Raw genomic sequence first — 20,395 nt, forward strand, 5'->3', positions numbered from 1 at the left:
TGTGCGTGTGTGGTGTGTGCGTGTGTGGTGTGTGCGTGTGTGGTGTGTGCGTGTGTGGTGTGTACGTGTGTGGTGTGTACGTGTGTGGTGTGTACGTGTGTGGTGTGTACGTGTGTGGTGTGTACGTGTGTGGTGTGTACGTGTGTGGTGTGTACGTGTGTGGTGTGTACGTGTGTGGTGTGTACGTGTGTGGTGTGTACGTGTATGGTGTGTACGTGTATGGTGTGTACGTGTATGGTGTGTACGTGTATGGTGTGTACGTGTATGGTGTGTACGTGTATGGTGTGTACGTGTATGGTGTGTACGTGTATGGTGTGTACGTGTATGGTGTGTACGTGTATGGTGTGTGTGTGTGTGTGTGTGTGTGTGTGTATGGTGCCGAAATAGTGTGGCTGACAACTCCTCTTTAAAGAGCGACTGTAACAAGAGGGATATGGAGGCTGCCATATTTATTTCCTGTTAAGCAATACCAGTTGCCTGGCTGTCCTGCTGATTTCCTGCCTCTAATACTTTGAGGATTCTTTAACACTGGCGCAGTGCAGCATTTTATCGCAGCCTACCGCTGGGGCAATGAAAGTCTGTGGGGTATATCACACTATACACGACAGGGAGTGGCAGTGGAAGTAACCAATCTTATCTAAGCTAAGCCGCGACCCACCTGGGTTGCGGTTTAGCTTCCGACTGGAGGAAGCTGGGGAGGCGGAGAGCGGCGGGGGAGCTGCGCTATGGAGGAGGCGGGGGAGGCGATTCTTGAAAAAGTTATTGACAGGCTGAGAGGTAAACATCAGGCTATAGACAAGCAGATTGTCGCTAGCCTGGTGATATTTTCAGGGGGGACAGCAGACCCGGGGGGAGGGGGAGGGGGGGGGGGGCAGGAATAGAGAGACAGAGGCATGTCATTGTGCACATGACATGCCTCTGGGTCCTATTAAGATTTAATACATCTGCCTCGGGTTCTCTTTAAACACACACAATACAAAACAGACAGTATTGTAGAAATTAGATACATAAGCAGTTCATCACTTGGTCCCTGGTTTGAATCCCAGCCAGGGCACAATCTGAATGCAGTTTGTATGTTCTCCACGTGTACATGGGTTTCCTCCGGGCACTCCGGTTCCCTCCCACATCCCAAAAAACATGCAGATAAGTTAAACAACTTTAATTGGCTAGAATAGATTATGGTGAACTACGGTCAAGTTTCCTGTCAAGTGACAGGCAGCCTATTGGGCCAATCAAAGTGCTGGATAATGTCCTTTAAAGTGATTGGACCCCTAGGGGCTCAGGGCAGGATGAGTGGAGCTCTCGTCATTGACAATTAGCAGGCAAGTTTGTAGCGCTCGATATGCTACTCTAATAAGGTGTGTTAGCTCTGATAAGGCATGCTATTTGTCTAATGAAGACATCACCAATACTGGTACATGTTCATTTAATAAAGCAATGCAAAAACAGGGACAACTAGGGCGATGAACCTGCCTTGTGAGCTTACAATCTAGGTAAATGGGAGGAGACAAAGGGGTCAGCAGACGAGGCAGTGTGGCTCAATATCTGGCTATGACGAATTCTAAGGCATTTGAAGGTTTTCAGACTTGGCGATATGGGAGAGAGTTCCAAAGGAGAGGTGACACTCATGAGAAATCCTAGAAGCGAGAGTGAGAGGAGGTAATCAAGCTGATTGACAAGAGGGTCTCATGGGAGGAGCAGGGGGTCTGGGAGGGATGGTACCTGGAGATTAGTGAGGAAATGTATGCAGGTAACAGCTTATATAGTGCTTTGTAGGGAGGGTCAGGTGATTGAATAAGAGCCTTTGGGTAATTAGCAGCCAGTGGAGGTACTGGCAGACAGGGGCAGCATCAGAGGAGCAAGAGGAGAGGTGAGTGAGATGGGGGCAGAGTTCAGTAGGGACTAGTAGAGAGAGGCAGCATCAGAGGAGCAGAGGGAGAGGAGGCAAGAGCAGAGTTCAGTAGGGACTAGTAGAGAGGGGCAGCATCAGAGGAGCAGAGGGAGATGGGGGCAGATTTCAGTAGGGACTAGTAGAGAGCGGCAGCATCAGAGGAGCAGAGGGAGAGGAGGTGAGAGCAGAGTTCAGTAGGGACTAGTAGAGAGGGGCAGCATCAGAGGAGCAGAGGGAGATGGGGGCAGAGTTCAGTTGGGACTAGTAGAGAGAGGCAGCATTAGAGGAGCAGAGGGAGATGAGGCGAGAGCAGAGTCCAGCAGGGATTAGTTGAGAGGGGCAGCATCAGAGGAGCAGAGGGAGATGAGGCAGGGAGCAGAGTTCAGTAGGGACTAGTAGAGAAGGGCAGCATCAGAGGAGCAGTGGGAGATGAGGCAGGGAGCAGAGTTCAGTAGGGACTAGTAGAGAGGGGCAGCATCAGAGGAGCAGAGGGAGAGGAGGTGAGGAGCAGAGTTCAGTAGGGACTAGTAGAGAGGGGCAGCATCAGAGGAGCAGAGGGAGAGGAGGTGAGGAGCAGAGTTCAGTAGGGACTAGTAGAGAGGGGCAGCATCAGAGGAGCAGAGTTCAGTAGGGACTAGTAGAGAGGGGCAGCATCAGAGGAGCAGAGGGAGATGAGGCAAGAGCAGAGTTCAGTAGGGACTAGTAGAGAGGGGCAGCATCAGAGGAGCAGAGGGAGAGGAGGCGAGAGCAGAGTTTAGTAGGGACTAGTAGAGAGGGGCAGCATCAGAGGAGCAGAGGTATACAGTGGAGGAAATAATTATTTGACCCCTCACTGATTTTGTAAGTTTGTCCAATGACAAAGAAATGAAAAGTCTCAGAACAGTATCATTTCAATGGTAGGTTTATTTTAACAGTGGCAGATAGCCCATCAAAAGGAAAATCGAAAAAATAACCTTAAATAAAAGATAGCAACTGATTTGCGTTTCATTGAGTGAAATAAGTTTTTGAACCCTCTAACAATAAAAGACTTAATACTTATTGGAAAAACCCTTGTTTGCCAGCACAGAGGTCAAATGTTTCTTGTAATTGATGACCAAGTTTGCACACATTTTAGGAGGAATGTTGGTCCACTCCTCTTTGCAGATCATCTCTAAATCCCTAAGGTTTCGAGGCTGTCTCTGTGCAACACTGAGCTTGAGCTCCCTCCATAGGTTTTCTATTGGATTAAGGTCCAGAGACTGACTAGGCCACTCCATGACCTTAATGTGCTTCTTCTTGAGCCACTCCTTTGTTGCCTTTGCTGTATGTTTTGGGTCATTGTCGTGCTGGAACACCCATATACGACACATTTTCAGTTTCGTGGCAGAGGGAAGGAGGTTGTCGTTCAGGATTTCATGATACATGGCTCCGTCCATTTTCCCGTTAATGCGATTAAGTTGTCCTGTGCCCTTAGCAGAAAAACACCCCCAAAGCAAAATGTTTCCACCCCCATGCTTGACGGTGGGGACGGTGTTTTGGGGGTCATAGGCAGCATTTTTCTTCCTCCAAATACAGCGAGTTGAGTTAATGCCATAGAGCTCTATTTTGGTCTCATCAGACCACAGCACCTTCTCCCTGTCACTCACAGAATCATTCAGGTGTTCATTGGCAAACTTCAGACGGGCCTGCACATGTGCCTTCTTGAGCAGGGGGACCTTGCGAGCCCTGCAGGATTTTAATCCATTGCGGTGTAATGTGTTTCCAATGGTTTTCTTGGTGACTGTGGTCCCTGCTAATTTGAGGTCATTCACTAACTCCTCCCGTGTAGTTCTAGGATGCTTTTTCACCTTTCTCAGAACCATTGACACCCCACGAGGTGAGATCTTGCGTGAAGCCCCAGAGCGAGGTCGATTGATGGTCATTTTGTGCTCCTTCCATTTTCGAACAATCGCACCAACAGTTGTCACCTTCTCTCCCAGCTTCTTGCTAATGGTTTTGTAGCCCATTCCAGCCTTGTGCAGGTCTACAATTTTGACTCTGACATCCTTGGACAGCTCTTTGGTCTTTCCCATGTTGGAGAGTTTGGAGTCTGCTTGATTGATTGATTCTGTGGACAGGTGTCTTTTATACAGGTGACTAGTTAAGACAGGTGTCCTTAATGAGGGTGACTAATTGAGTAGAAGTGTCTAACCACTCTGTGGGAGCCAGAACTCTTAATGGTTGGTAGGGGTTCAAAAACTTATTTCCCTCAATGAAATGCAAATCAGTTGCTATCTTTTATTTAAGGTTATTTTTTCGATTTTCCTTTTGATGTGCTATCTGCCACTGTTAAAATAAACCTACCATTGAAGTGATACTGTTCTGAGACTTTTCATTTCTTTGTCATTGGACAAACTTACAAAATCAGTGAGGGGTCAAATAATTATTTCCTCCACTGTATGAGGCAGGGAGCTGAGTTCAGTAGGGACTAGTAGAGAGGGGCCGCATCAGAGGAGCAGAGGGAGATGAGGTGAGAGCAGAGTTCAGTAGGGACTAGTAGAGAGGGGCAGCATCAGAGGAGCAGAGGGAGATGAGGCGAGAGCAGAGTTCAGTAGGGACTAGTAGAGAAGGGCAGCATCAGAGGAGCAGAGGGAGATGAGGCAGGGAGCAGAGTTCAGTAGGGACTAGTAGAGAAGGGCCGCATCAGAAGAGCAGAGGGAGAGGAGGTGAGGAGCAGAGTTCAGTAGGGACTACTAGAGAGGGGCAGCATCAGAGGAGCAGAGGGAGAGGAAGCGAGAGCAGAGTTCAGTAGGGACTAGTAGAGAGGGGCAGCATCAGAGGAGCAGAGGGAGAGGAGGCGAGAGCAGAGTTCATTAGGGAATAGTAGAGAGGGGCAGCATCAGAGGAGCAGAGGGAGATGAGGCAGGGAGCAGAGTTCAGTAGGGACTAGTAGAGAGGGGCAGCATCAGAGGAGTAGAGGGAGAGGAGGCGAGAGCAGAGTTCAGTAGGGACTAGTAGAGAGCGGCAGCATCAGAGGAGCAGAGGGAGATGAGGTGAGGAGCAGAGTTCAGTAGGGACTAGTAGAGAGGGGCAGCATCAGAGGAGCAGAGGGAGATGAGGCGAGAGCAGAGTTCAGTAGGGACTAGTAGAGAGGGGCAGCATCAGAGGAGCAGAGGGAGAGGAGGCGAGAGCAGAGTTCAGTAGGGACTAGTAGAGAGGGGCAGCATCAGAGGAGCAGAGGGAGATGAGGTGAGGAGCAGAGTTCAGTAGGGACTAGTAGAGAGGGGCAGCATCAGAGGAGCAGAGGGAGATGAGGCGAGAGCAGAGTTCAGTAGGGACTAGTAGAGAGAGGCAGCATCAGAGGAGTAGAGGGAGAGGAGGCGAGAGCAGAGTTCAGTAGGGACTAGTAGAGAGGGGCAGCATCAGAGGAGCAGAGGGAGATGAGGTGAGGAGCAGAGTTCAGTAGGGACTAGTAGAGAGGGGCAGCATCAGAGGAGCAGAGGGAGATGAGGCGAGAGCAGAGTTCAGTAGGGACTGAAGAGCATTACATTTAAACTGGGACCTAGCTATAAGTTTATAGAACTGAGAATAACCTCAAATTGCACTTAATTTGCTAGCAGGAGTACAGACTGCCTACAAATGTCAACTAGCGGTCAAATAATCAGCTCTGGGCCCTTTTCCACTAGAAATCACTAGCGTTCACACTGAACGCTAGTGATTGCTGAATCGCAAAGTGCAGGAAAGTTCCAACGCTTGCGTTCACGATTTTGCTATGCACTGTAGGGCATAGCAAAATCGCGGCAAATATCGCTCCGCTGCGAGATCGCGTTTGAGGCAAAAACAAATCGCGGTAGTGGAAATAACCTACCGCGATTCCTGTGTTATTTGGCAAACCCTAGCGATTATAAAATCGCTAGCGGTTTGCGATTTTGCAGTTTCCCAGTCTGTGCTAGGAACACTTTGTGATGGTTGTGTGCCTCAGGCACAAGTTTTCCATGCATCCCTACGTACATCACTGAACTTAACAGGTGAATAGCACTCTTACACATTCTTCACTGCTGGGACCAGTGTGCACCGCACTGCCAGGAATAGCACTCCTCTACACACTGCACTGCTGGGACCAGTGTGCCCTGTATGCACCACACCACCAGGAATAGCACTCCTCTACACAATGCACTGGGACCAGTGTGCCCTGTATGCACCGCACTGCCAGGAATAGCACTCCTCTACACACTGCACTGCTGGGACCAGTGTGCCCTGTATGCACCACACCACCAGGAATAGCACTCCTCTACACAATGCACTGGGACCAGTGTGCCCTGTATGCACCGCACTGCCAGGAATAGCACTCCTCTACACACTGCACTGCTGGGACCAGTGTGCCCTGCATGCACCACACTGCCAGGAGTAGCTCTCCTCTACAGACTGCACTGCCGGGACCAGTGTGCCCTGTATGCACTGCACTGCCAGGAATAGCTCTCCTCTACACACTGCACTGCTGGGACCAGTGTGCCCTGCATGCACCACACTGCCAGGAATAGCTCTCCTCTACAGACTGCACTGCCGGGACCAGTGTGCCCTATATGCACTGCACTGCCAGGAATAGCACTCCTCTACACACTGCACTGCTGGGACCAGTGTGCCCTGCATGCACCACACTGCCAGGAATAGCTCTCCTCTACACACTGCACTGCTGGGACCAGTGTGCCCTGTATGCACTGCACTGCCAGGAATAGCTCTCCTCTACAGACTGCACTGCCGGGACCAGTGTGCCCTGTATGCACTGCACTGCCAGGAATAGCTCTCCTCTACACACTGCACTGCTGGGACCAGTGTGCCCTGTATGCACTGCACTGCCAGGAATAGCTCTCCTCTACACACTGCACTGCTGGGACCAGTGTGCCCTGCATGCACCACACTGCCAGGAATAGCTCTCCTCTACAGACTGCACTGCCGGGACCAGTGTGCCCTATATGCACTGCACTGCCAGGAATAGCTCTCCTCTACACACTGCACTGCTGGGACCAGTGTGCCCTGCATGCACCACACTGCCAGGAATAGCTCTCCTCTACACACTGCACTGCTGGGACCAGTGTGCCCTGTATGCACTGCACTGCCAGGAATAGCTCTCCTCTACACACTGCACTGCTGGGACCAGTGTGCCCTGCATGCACCACACTGCCAGGAATAGCTCTCCTCTACAGACTGCACTGCCGGGACCAGTGTGCCCTATATGCACTGCACTGCCAGGAATAGCTCTCCTCTACACACTGCACTGCTGGGACCAGTGTGCCCTGCATGCACCACACTGCCAGGAATAGCTCTCCTCTACACACTGCACTGCTGGGACCAGTGTGCCCTGTATGCACCGCACTGCCAGGAATAGCACTCCTCTACACACTGCACTGCTGGGACCAGTGTGCCCTGTATGCACTGCACTGCCAGGAATAGCTCTCCTCTACACACTGCACTGCTGGGACCAGTGTGCCCTGTATGCACTGCACTGCCAGGACCAGTGTGCCCTGTATGCACTGCACTGCCAGGAATAGCACTCCTCTACACACTGCACTGCTGGGACCAGTGTGCTCTGCATGCACTGCCAGGAATAGCTCTCCTCTACACACTGCACTGCTGGGACCAGTGTGCTCTGCATGCACTGCCAGGAATAGCTCTCCTCTACACACTGCACTGCTGGGACCAGTGTGCTCTGCATGCACTGCCAGGAATAGCTCTCCTCTACACACTGCACTGCTGGGACCAGTGTGCTCTGCATGCACTGCCAGGAATAGCACTCCTCTACACACTGCACTGCTGGGACCAGTGTGCTCTGCATGCACTGCCAGGAATAGCACTCCTCTACACACTGCACTGCTGGGACCAGTGTGCTCTGCATGCACTGCCAGGAATAGCACTCCTCTACACACTGCACTGCTGGGACCAGTGTGCCCTCTATGCACTGCCAGGAATAGCACTCCTCTACACACTGCACTGCTGGGACCAGTGTGCCCTCTATGCACCCCAATACCAGGAATAGCTCTCCTCTACACACTGCACTGATGGGACCAGTGTGCCCTGTATGCACCACAATACCAAGAATAGCACCCCTTAGTATGGGATGCTGGGAGCTGTAGTCCCCTTAGTATGGGATGCTGGGAGCTGTAGTCCCCTTAGTATGGGATGCTGGGAGCTGTAGTCCCCTTAGTATGGGATGCTGGGAGCTGTAGTCCCCTTAGTATGGGATGCTGGGAGCTGTAGTCCCCTTAGTATGGGATGCTGGGAGCTGTAGTCCCCTTAGTATGGGATGCTGGGAGCTGTAGTCCCCTTAGTATGGGATGCTGGGAGCTGTAGTTCCCTTAGTATGGGATGCTGGGAGCTGTAGTCCCCTTAGTATGGGATGCTGGGAGCTGTAGTCCCCTTAGTATGGGATGCTGGGAGCTGTAGTCCCCTTAGTATGGGATGCTGGGAGCTGTAGTCCCCTTAGTATGGGATGCTGGGAGCTGTAGTCCCCTTAGTATGGGATGCTGGGAGCTGTAGTCCTCTCAGTATGGGATGCTGGGAGCTGTAGTCCTCTCAGTATGGGATGCTGGGAGCTGTAGTCCTCTCAGTATGGGATGCTGGGAGCTGTAGTCCTCTTAATATGGGATGCTGGGAGCTGTAGTCCCCTTAGTATGGGATGCTGGGAGCTGTAGTCCCCTTAGTATGGGATGCTGGGAGCTGTAGTCCCCTTAGTATGGGATGCTGGGAGCTGTAGTCCCCTTAGTATGGGATGCTGGGAGCTGTAGTCCCCTTAGTATGGGATGCTGGGAGCTGTAGCCCCCTTAGTATGGGATGCTGGGAGCTGTAGCCCCCTTAGTATGGGATGCTGGGAGCTGTAGCCCCCTTAGTATGGGATGCTGGGAGCTGTAGTCCCCTTAGTATGGGATGCTGGGAGCTGTAGTCATATGATCACCTTTGTTTGGAATGCTAGGAGCTGTAGTCCCCTTAGTATGGGATGCTGGGACCTGCAGACATGTGATCACCTTTGTTTGGCATGCTGGGAGCTGTAGTCCCCTTAGTATGGGATGCTGGGAGCTGTAGTCATGTGATCACTTTTGTCTAGCATGCTGGGAGCTGTAGTCCCCTTAGTATGGGATTCTGGGAGCTGTAGTCATGTGATCACCTTTGGCATGCTGAGAGCTGTAGTCCCCTTAGTATGGGATGCTGGGAGCTGTAGTCCCCTTAGTATGGGATGCTGGGAGCTGTAGTCATGTGATCACCTTTGTTTGGCATGCTGGGAGCTGTAGTCCCCTTAGTATGGGTTGCTGGGAGCTGTAGTCATTGATCACCTTTGTTTGGCATGCTGGGAGCTGTAGTCCCCTTATGTGATGCTGGGAACTGTAGACATGTGATCACCTTTGTTTGGCATGCTGGGAGCTGTAGTCCCCTTAGTATGGGATGCTGGAAGCTGTAGTCATGTGACCACCTTTGTTTGGCTTGCTGGGAGCTGTAGTCCCCTTAGTATTGGATGCTAGGAGCTGCAGTCCCCTTAGTATAGGATGCTGGGAGCTGTAGACATGTGATCATCTTTGTTTGGCTTGCTGGGAGCTGTAGTCCCCTTAGTATAGGATGCTGGGAGTTGTAGTTCCCTTAGTATGGGATGCTGGGAGCTGTAGACATGTGATCACCTTTGTTTGGCATGCTGGGAGCTGTAGTCCCCTTGGTATGGGATGCTGGGAGCTGTAGTCATATGATCACCTTTGTTTGGCTTGCTGGGAGCTGTAGTCCCCTTAGTATGACATGCTGGGACCTGCAGACATGTGATCACCTTTGCATGGAATGCTGGAAGTTATAGTCCTCAGCACAGTAGATGTTGGGAGTCGTAGTCTCCCTGTTTCTGGATGCAGGGAAGTGCATTCTTCCATGGAGAGCATGCTAGAAGCTCTAGCCTCCCCATGTAATGTAATGCATGCTGGGAGTTTGTAGGTAACACAATGTAGCACGTGTTGTGCGCACCCCCTGGCCCCGCCTCCGCTCGGTTTACCTTGTTCTGCTCCTCCTGCAGCCGGGTCACGTCCCGGGCGTTCAGCTGCACCCCCGCCTCCCGCAGGGGCTCCATATTCCGCCCACCCCGGGGCTCCTCACACGCTTCTGACTGAGGCCGCTGACGTCACTCTCTCGCGAGCCTGCAGAGGTGACATCTCCCACGTGCGGGGGCGGGGCCTGCGAGTAGCAACGCTGCTTGGCAACCGTACACAGCCGGACACGCCCACTCATGGTTGATCCGCCCGTGTACAGCTAGCCTCATACTGACACGCCCATTCCAGCCAACCCACTCTGACACACCCCCTCCAGCTTTTCCAGTTTAACACGCCCCTTCTGATAAAGCCCAGCCCCTACCTGACACGCCTCCTTAAGACAGACGTCAAATCAGTATAGTTACCTAGCAACGTTATACACTGTGACACGCCCCCTTCAGCCTGAAGTTTTCAGTGGTGGAACTTCCTTTTTCTATGTTGTTGTTGTTTTAGGTGTATTTATAGCCAACATCTTCAGTGGCGCTGTACAATAGAAAATGCAGAGTGCAGTGACACACAATGGAACAACTTAGAGATTGTACATAAATATAGAATATGTGTCCCCAATTGTACAGCCTTAAAAAAGAGACTCTAACAAAATTTTCAGCCTTATTTCTTCTATCCTATAAGTTCCTATACCTGTTCTAATGTGCTCTGGATTACTGCAGCCTTTTCTAGTTGCACTGTCTCTGTAATATATCTAATCTTCTTTTCTTTGTCAAGCTTTGTTGACCCAGGGAGGAATGGGCTGCCTCTGTTGTCATTAAAGGGAAGGTTCAGGGAGGGAAGTGAAAAAATAAAATTCAATTTCCACTTACCTAGGACGTCCGCCGGGCTGTACTGCGCAGGCGCAGTAGTTCTGCGCCTGCGCAGTAGAGCCCGGCGGACGTCCGATGACGTCAGCGCGGCTGCGTGGGACGCAGAAGTGCCGGGCCTTGGAGCGCAGAAGAGCCCGACCTGGCAGCTGGCCTGGCCAGGTCGGGTCGGCCACCGGAGACCACCGGGAGCCTGCGGAGCGGCGCCGAGGGCACCTCCTGCCTGCCACGGGCTGGAGGAAGCCCCAGGTAAGTGGAAATTGATTTTTATTTTTTCACTCCCCTCACTGAACCTTCCCTTTAATACAAGTTATGCACGCCCCCTGCAGGCTTTGTGTGCTTTAATATATATATATATATATATATATATATATATATATATATATATATACATACACACACACACACACACACACACATTAATGTATGTGTGCGCGCGTGCGCGCGCACACACACACACACACACACACACACACACACACACCACTTCCTGGTTAGCGGCCATGTTTTTTGTTTGTAAACACTGCCTAAAATTGGCGATTAAAAGCCAGGATCACGGCGAGGAGCGGCGGAAACGGCAAAGAGGGATCCAGGAGATCACAGTGACTCGATTGGTATTATTATTATTATTGATTTATAAAGCGCCAACTTATTCCGTGGCGCTGTACAAACAGGCATGGTCGGAATAGCCGATTTCCGTTTCCGGCACAATTCCGCATTCCGACATATAGAAATTCCGTTACCGTTCCGACGGTATACCGGGTCAGTTCCGCGGAATTCCGATTTACACGGAATTCCGTCGGAAAAATTTTAAAATCTCTCTCTCTCTCTCTCTCTCTCTCTCTCTCTCTCTCTCTCTCTCTCTCTCTCTCTCTCTCTCTCTCTCTCATGCTTTTCAAAAAGTACAAATCCTTAATCATGCTACTTTTTCTATCGAATTGATCATAATGGAAGTATGGTTTATGCTACCGGCAGCTTTAGCATGTAGTGTGGGTCATGGTCTAGAGGGTAAGACAGATACCTACTACACACTAGGTTCTGGGTTCAAATCCCAGCTATGGTATATAAATAAGCATGCTTTTCAAAAAGTACAAATCCTTAATCATGCTACTTTTTCTATCGAATTGATCATAATGGAAGTATGGTTTATGCTACCGGCAGCTTTAGCATGTAGTGTGGGTCATGGTCTAGAGGGTAAGACAGATACCTACTACACACTAGGTTCTGGGTTCAAATCCCAGCTATGGTATATAAATAAGCATGCTTTTCAAAAAGTACAAATCCTTAATCATGCTACTTTTTCTATCGAATTGATCATAATGGAAGTATGGTTTATGCTACCGGCAGCTTTAGCATGTAGTGTGGGTCATGGTCTAGAGGGTAAGACAGATACCTACTACACACTAGGTTCTGGGTTCAAATCCCAGCTATGGTATATAAATAAGCATGCTTTTCAAAAAGTACAAATCCTTAATCATGCTACTTTTTCTATCGAATTGATCATAATGGAAGTATGGTTTATGCTACCGGCAGCTTTAGCATGTAGTGTGGGTCATGGTCTAGAGGGTAAGACAGATACCTACTACACACTAGGTTCTGGGTTCAAATCCCAGCTATGGTATATAAATAAGCATGCTTTTCAAAAAGTACAAATCCTTAATCATGCTACTTTTTCTATCAAATTGATCATAATGGAAGTATGGTTTATGCTACCGGCAGCTTTAGCATGTAGTGTGGGTCATGGTCTAGAGGGTAAGACAGATACCTACTACACACTAGGTTCTGGGTTCAAATCCCAGCTATGGTATATAAATAAGCATGCTTTTCAAAAAGTACAAATCCTTAATCATGCTACTTTTTCTATCAAATTGATCATAATGGAAGTATGGTTTATGCTACCGGCAGCTTTAGCATGTAGTGTGGGTCATGGTCTAGAGGGTAAGACAGATACCTACTACACACTAGGTTCTGGGTTCAAATCCCAGCTATGGTATATAAGCTGTTTTGAAAATCTGCAATTCCCTACTGCAATGGATGGATGGATGGATGGATGGATGGATGGATGGATGGAGGAGGAGGAGGAGGAGGAGGAGGAGGAGGAGGAGGAGGAGGAGGAGGAGGAGGAGGAGGAGGAGGAGGAGGAGGAGGAGGAGGAGGAGGAGGAGGAGGAGGAGGAGGAGGAGGAGGAGGAGGAGGAGGAGGAGGAGGAGGAGGAGGAGGAGGAGGAGGAGGATTTTATGTCATTCCGGAAAATTCCGTCGGAATGATAAAATTTCAGCGGAATTCCGTTTGAGAGGTATAGGAATTCCGATTTGACTACCGGAATCGGAATTGACCTAATTCCGGCCGGAATCACGGAAATTATAATTCCGCGGAATTTTCCGAGCATCCCTATGTACAAAGTAAGAAACAAACATGGGGTACATAATAATACAGACAATGGTGTACACCAATATACAAGATACATAATTAGTGACAAAATACAAAGTATAGAATTGGTAATGACAGTGATAAAATTAACATGACGAATAAAATGTATAATGGCTACCAAGACACAAAAGGGGGAGAGAGCCCTGCCCTTGCGAGCTTACAATCTAAAGGGAATGGGGGGGGGGGGGGGGAACAGGAGGAGGGGTAGTATGCAGCAAATATATAGAGGATTTGTGTTTTAGGACATAGGAGTGCAATTTGGTCTTAGTACAAAGGGAAGTGGCCTAAGGTAGCGCATATGCTTGTCGGTACAAGTGTGTTTTTAGAGAGCGTTTAAAGGTAACAAAGGTTGGCGAGGGACGGATGTGTTGTGGGAGGGCATTCCAGAGGAGGGGTGCAGCGCGTGCAAAGTCTTGTAAACGTGAATGTGAGGAGTTGATTCTAGAGGAGGACAACAGAAGATCATGTGCCGATCTGAGATTGCGATTGGGTTTGTATCTGGTTAATTTGCAGCCAGTGAAGAGCTTGACAAAGAGGGTCGGCAGAGGAAGATCGAGAAGAAAGATGAATGAGACGAGCAGCTGAGTTTAGTACCGACTGGAGCGGGGCCAGTTTGTTAGAAGGTAGTCCACAAAGTAGTACGTTGCAGTAGTCCAGACAAGAAATTATGAGAGCATGTATTAACATTTTAGTTGTGTCTTGAGTGAGAAAAGGATGGATGCGAGATATGTTTTTGAGTTGGAGATGGCAGGAGCTGGTTATGGAGTGAACATGAGGAATAAAAGATTGGTATGTTTTTTATTGTACAAATCGGACAGTACAGATTCTCTTTAAGAAAAAAAAAAGGAGGTGCAAGTCAGCCCTGCACATTTCTGGTTTCTGGTATTGGGCCTGAATGACATACAGGATGAAATTAGCATGTTTTGTTCAGAATATTAGTACTAAATATTAGTGCTGCGTAATATGTTGGTGCTATATAAATCCAATAAATAATAATAATACATACCTCCTAACTGTCCCTTTTTGGAGGGACAGTCCCTCTTTGGTAACCAAATCCCCTGTCCCTCTTTCTTCCTCATTTGTCCCTCTTTCAGGACTGATGTACAGATTTGTATAAATATATGCATTTGCAACGATCGGTGAAGCACAGAGAGGATCTGATTACCGGTGATCTGCAGTATCACTGGGAATACAGATATATACCAGATTATAAGTGATCTGCAGTATCACCGATAATCCGATATACTAGCTAACCTCTGTTCACCTGAGTAGAGTGTAGTGTTTGGTGTAACAGTAACACTTTGAGGACTAGGCCTCAGTGCAGCAAGGAGTACTGCACAGATTCCTTCTGCAGACCTGAGCTCTCCAAGACGGGAGGAGTCAGACTGACAGTAGGAAGGATGTCTGGAAGTGACCCTCAGGAGGAAAGGTCGCTAACAGAGCGAGGAACCGCCTCTAACGGTAAGGTCGGTTCTCGAGGTCGGACAAGCCAGGTCGTACACACACGGACAGATAAAGTACAAGAACAGGAGGCAAAGGCGGAGTCTAAGTACAGGCAGGGTTCAGTAACGGGGTATCAGAAATATTGAGGTACAGAATCAGGAGGCTGAGGCGGAGTCTAGAAACGAGCCGGGGTTCGGCAACAGGGTATCAGAAATATCAAGGTACAAGATCAGAGTTCAGAAGGGTAGTCAAGGCAGGCAAAAGTCATAACAAATAATCACAATCAAACTAGTACTTTAAGCTATCAACAAAATCTAGCTAAGTGTAGGATTACAGCTCCAGCTGGTCCCGGCACACTTGCGGATCTGACTACGGATCTGGGTGCTTCCACATATGTGATCGCACGCCAGACAAAGAGCAAGTGAACAACCAGCAGTATATATACTCTAGGACCTTTCCAGGACCTCCCTAATTGCTGGTCCAATGAGAGCAGTGGAATTTGTCAGCTGACCCAGCTGGTCAGCCGACACCCTTCTAACTGCTATTTAAACTCTGCCTCTGTGCTCGCGCGCGTGTAAGTCTGAATCTTGGTGGACTATCAGTCCCAGCCACACCAGTACTGTCTTGCAATGTATCCAGTGAACTGAGTGCGGGAGCCGCCTCCGATGCGGATTCCGCCGCTCTGCCTAAGCGGCATGCGGCGTTTTTTCCGCGTTGTGACGCCATGCTGGACGCGGAAACAGCCGCCTCGCCTTGAGAGACAGCGGCTTTTCCGCGTTTCAACACAGTACCCCCCCCCTTGAGGAGTGGACTCCGGACAACTCCTACCAGGCTTCTCGGGGTGTAAAGCATGAAACTCTTTCCTCAACTCATCCGCATGCATGCGAGTCCCCGGTACCCACTGTCTCTCCTCAATGCCATATCCCTTCCAGTGTACCAGATACTGTACCGAGTTCTGGACAATGCGAGAGTCCAAAATTTTCTCTATTTCGAACTCAGGATGACTATCCACCAGGACAGGAGGAGGAGGAGTAGGGCCCACATGGACTGCAGGTTTGAGCAGGGATACGTGAAATGATCTCACCCCATGCATGCTGGCGGGGAGATCAACGGTATAAGTGACGTTGTTGATCTTTTTGGTCACAGAAAACGGACCCACAAACCTGGGGCCCAGTTTGGCAGAAGGCTGCTTCAGGGTCAAGTGACGTGTGGACACCCAGACTAAATCCCCTGGCTGAAACTTCCATTCCATGGAACGTCTCTTGTCCGCTTGACCCTTTTGACTTTGGAACGCTTTCTGCAAATTATCTCTAACAATTCCCCAATTGTCCCTGAGTGACCTCTGCCAATCCTCCAGTGCTGGGAACGGAGAAGAGGCAACTGGCAAAGGGGAGAACTTGGGCGACCTCCCTGTCACAATCTGGAACGGGGAAAATCCAGAAGAAGAACTCTTTAAATTATTCTGCGCAAATTCTGCAAAAGCCAGAAACTTCACCCAGTCATTCTGTGCCTCCGCAACGTAACATCTTAAAAACTGTTCTAAAGACTGATTAATTCGTTCAGTCTGCCCATTCGTCTGTGGGTGGTAGCCTGACGAGAAAGACAGCTTCATGCCCATTTGGTGGCAAAATGCCCTCCAGAATTTAGAGATAAATTGGACTCCCCGATCGGACACAATGTTCTCCGGAATGCCGTGCAGCCGGAAAATGTGGACGATGAATAGGTCAGCCAATTCTTGGGCCGAGGGGAGTCCTTTCAAAGGCACGAAATGGGCCATTTTGCTGAATCGGTCGACTACCACCCAAATGACCGACATGCCTTCAGACCTGGGGAGCTCACCCACAAAATCCATGGACAAGTGGGTCCATGGTTCACTCGGGGCGGGTAAAGGCTGTAAGGTACCGACAGGTGCCTGCCGGGAGGGTTTACTTTTGGCACATACCGCACATTCCCTGACATATTCCTTGCAGTCTGATGCCATAGAAGGCCACCAAGCACACCTGGCAATCAGATCCTGCGTTCTGGCAGCACCAGGGTGACCAGCACTCTTATGGGCGTGAAACATTTGTAAGACCTGTAGACGAAAAAACAGTGGGATAAACAAGACCCCCTCCGGTTTTCCCTCAGGGACATCCTGCTGAAAGGGACCCAAAACCTTTGTCCAATCCTCCCAGGTCTCTGTGGCTGCTAACACCAGCCTCTGCGGGATGATGGACTCAGGAGCGGGGGGCTGTGCTGTCTCTAATTCGAAACATCTGGACAGGGCATCTGCCTTGATGTTTTTGCTGCCTGGAGTGTATGTGATAATAAATCTGAACCTCGTAAAAAATAATGACCAACGGGCCTGTCGGGGACTTAGTCAATTTAATGGCCAGAAGTTCCCGGTTGCCTATGTCGTAGTTTTTCTCTGCCGGTGAAAACCTCCGAGAGAAATAGGCACACGGGTGCAACCTTCCCTGCAGCCCAGAGCGTTGAGACAGCACAGCCCCTACTCCAACTTCTGAGGCATCAACCTCCACAATGAATGGGTAAGAGGTGTCTACGTGTCTCAATATGGGTGCAGAGCAAAACAATTTTTTCAAGTGAGAAAAAGCTGCCACAGCCTCAGGAGACAAGTGGTTGGTATCTGCCACCTTTTTTGTGAGACTGGTAAGAGGGGCAATCATCGTGGAGTATCCCTTTATGAACCTCCTATAGTAATTCGCAAAACCTAAAAATCTTTGCAGGGGCTTCAACCCCACTGGCTGTGGCCATTCCAGGACAGCTGTGACCTTGGCAGGATCCATTGACAGGCCTGAGGTGGAGATCACATACCCTAAAAATGTGACAGTGGTCACCTCGAAAATACATTTCTCCACCTTGGCATACAGCATATTTTGCCTCAATTTGTCCAACACGAATTTAACGTGGACCCTGTGCTCGGGGAGGTTGTTGGAATAGATTAGTATATCGTCAAGGTATACTAGTACAAACCTACCCAACACCTCCCTGAATACCTCGTTGATTAATTCTTGAAAGACGGCTGGCGCATTGCACAACCCGAAGGGCATCACTAAGTACTCGTAATGCCCGTCGGGAGTGTTGAAGGCCGTCTTCCATTCATCACCCTTTCTAATGCGGACCAGGTTGTATGCACCCCTCAGATCTAATTTTGAAAAGATCTTAGCGTTGGTGACTTGCGTAAATAAATCGTCTATCAATGGTAACGGATAACGATTCTTCACCGTGATTTTATTCAGGCCACGGTAGTCGATGCATGGTCGCAGCCCTCCGTCTTTTTTCTTAACAAAAAAGAATCCGGCCCCTGCAGGCGACCGGGAGGGGCGAATGAACCCTTTGGCTAAATTGTCACGAATGTACTCCTGCATCGCTATTTTCTCTGGTCCAGACAAATTATACAGGTGACCCCTAGGGGGCATACAACCGGCACGGAGATCGATGGGGCAATCGAAAGGGCGATGAGGAGGTAACTTGTCAGCAGCCTTGGGACAGAATACATCCGAGAACTCGGAATATTGCTCGGGAACCCCCTCCACATGCAACTTGGTCTGACCTAACGTCACCTTCCCTAGACACTGTTGGGAACAGAAGTCTGACCAACTAGTTAATTGTCCTGTAGCCCAATTAATCTGTGGCGAATGGAGCTGCAGCCAGGGCATTCCTAAAACAATTGTGGAGGTGGTCATGTGTAATACAAAGAAACTTAGACTTTCGTTATGCAGAACCCCAATAGTGACTTCCACCTCTGGTGTCTGAGACAGCGGACGGTCCCTTTGCAGCGGGGAGTCGTCCACAGCAGTAACCTGGATAGGTGGTTTTACTGGGGTGAGCGGAATGCCCAACTTTTCTGCGAACTCTGAACTCATAAAGTTAGCCGCGGAGCCAGAATCAACAAAGGCTTCTGTGGCTTCAGATTTGTCCCCCCATGTAATCATACATGGAAGGAGCAAACGTTTTTCGTTGAAGGGTATGAGCCGGGCACCTAGGGTGCTACCCCCTACCACTCCTAAACGGTAGCATCTTCCCGGCTTGTTAGGGCAGTTCTGTACTATATGCCCCCCTTCAGCACAGTACAGACACAGCTGTTCGGTCATTCTCCGTCTTCGCTCTACCTGGGTCAATTTTGACCGAGCAATCTGTATCGGCTCGGATGGAGGCAAGACGGGAGAAGGTGAAATAGTAGGAGGTGGAGTCACTGGGACCGTAGTGTAAGATACCCCTCTGACACGGGAACTACCCCTGGTCTGTTTTTGGTAGCGCAGCCTGCGGTCGATTCGGATGGCCGCTGAGATGGCCTCATCGACTGTTCTGGGCTCGGGCTGGCTTAACATCAAATCAGAGACCTCATCGGACAGCCCTGACAAGAAACGATCTAATAGGGCATAAGTGTCCCACCTGGCCGTAACTGACCACCTCCTAAACTCGGCCGCGTAATCTTCGACCGGACCTTCGCCTTGACGCAAAAGCTTGAGCTTCCGCTCAGAAGTCGAAGCAAGGTCCGAATCGTCGTAAATTACTGCCATAGCTTTAAAGAATTCCTCTACAGAGGTAAGAGCTTTGTCTCCGGCGGGCAGGCTATATGCCCAAGACTGGGAGTCGCCAGACAACAAAGTCTTTATAAACGTGACCCTCTGGGTCTCAGTACCCGAAGATTGGGGTCTCAACTCAAAATAGGACAATACTCTACTCCTAAAATTCCGGAAGTCAGATCTGTGGCCGGAAAAGCTTTCAGGTACAGGCATACGTATGTCAGAGCTAGGTGAGGATCGCACATGATCCACTGAAGTCTGGAGGGCTTGTACAGACCCTGATAGGGCATCAATAAGAGTTATGTGGGCGCCCAGTACTTGATTGATGTTGTCCACCGAAGTGGCAAGTACACCCAGACAATCAGTGTTTGCGTCCATTTTGTATTTGGTCTGGCGTTCCGTAACGATCGGTGAAGCACAGAGAGGATCTGATTACCGGTGATCTGCAGTATCACTGGGAATACAGATATATACCAGATTATAAGTGATCTGCAGTCTCACCGATAATCCGATATACTAGCTAACCTCTGTTCACCTGAGTAGAGTGTAGTGTTTGGTGTAACAGTAACACTTTGAGGACTAGGCCTCAGTGCAGTCACCGATAATCCGATATACTAGCTAACCTCTGTTCACCTGAGTAGAGTGTAGTGTTTGGTGTAACAGTAACACTTTGAGGACTAGGCCTCAGTGCAGCAAGGAGTACTGCACAGATTCCTTCTGCAGACCTGAGCTCTCCAAGACGGGAGGAGTCAGACTGACAGTAGGAAGGATGTCTGGAAGTGACCCTCAGGAGGAAAGGTCGCTAACAGAGCGAGGAACCGCCTCTAACGGTAAGGTCGGTTCTCGAGGTCGGACAAGCCAGGTCGTACACACACGGACAGATAAAGTACAAGAACAGGAGGCAAAGGCGGAGTCTAAGTACAGGCAGGGTTCAGTAACGGGGTATCAGAAATATTGAGGTACAGAATCAGGAGGCTGAGGCGGAGTCTAGAAACGAGCCGGGGTTCGGCAACAGGGTATCAGAAATATCAAGGTACAAGATCAGAGTTCAGAAGGGTAGTCAAGGCAGGCAAAAGTCATAACAAATAATCACAATCAAACTAGTACTTTAAGCTATCAACAAAATCTAGCTAAGTGTAGGATTACAGCTCCAGCTGGTCCCGGCACACTTGCGGATCTGACTACGGATCTGGGTGCTTCCACATATGTGATCGCACGCCAGACAAAGAGCAAGTGAACAACCAGCAGTATATATACTCTAGGACCTTTCCAGGA

The 20,395-nt window shown here is 49.6% G+C and overlaps 1 protein-coding gene across 1 annotated transcript in view; it reads right to left on the reverse strand.

Moving 5' to 3' along the window:
- The window catches only part of URI1 (URI1 prefoldin like chaperone), a 178,994-nt gene extending 168,957 nt beyond the window's left edge, over positions 1–10,037 (reverse strand). Inside the window, exon 1 of the mRNA XM_068261065.1 lies at positions 9,870–10,037. Coding sequence (XP_068117166.1) covers positions 9,870–9,944 — 75 coding nt within the window. The 5' untranslated portion in view covers positions 9,945–10,037. The remainder of the gene's footprint in view (positions 1–9,869) is intronic.
- Between the last annotated feature and the right edge of the window lie 10,358 nt (positions 10,038–20,395).

Source organism: Hyperolius riggenbachi, chromosome 11 (genome assembly GCF_040937935.1).
Source record: "Hyperolius riggenbachi isolate aHypRig1 chromosome 11, aHypRig1.pri, whole genome shotgun sequence".
Taxonomy (NCBI): domain Eukaryota; kingdom Metazoa; phylum Chordata; class Amphibia; order Anura; family Hyperoliidae; genus Hyperolius; species Hyperolius riggenbachi.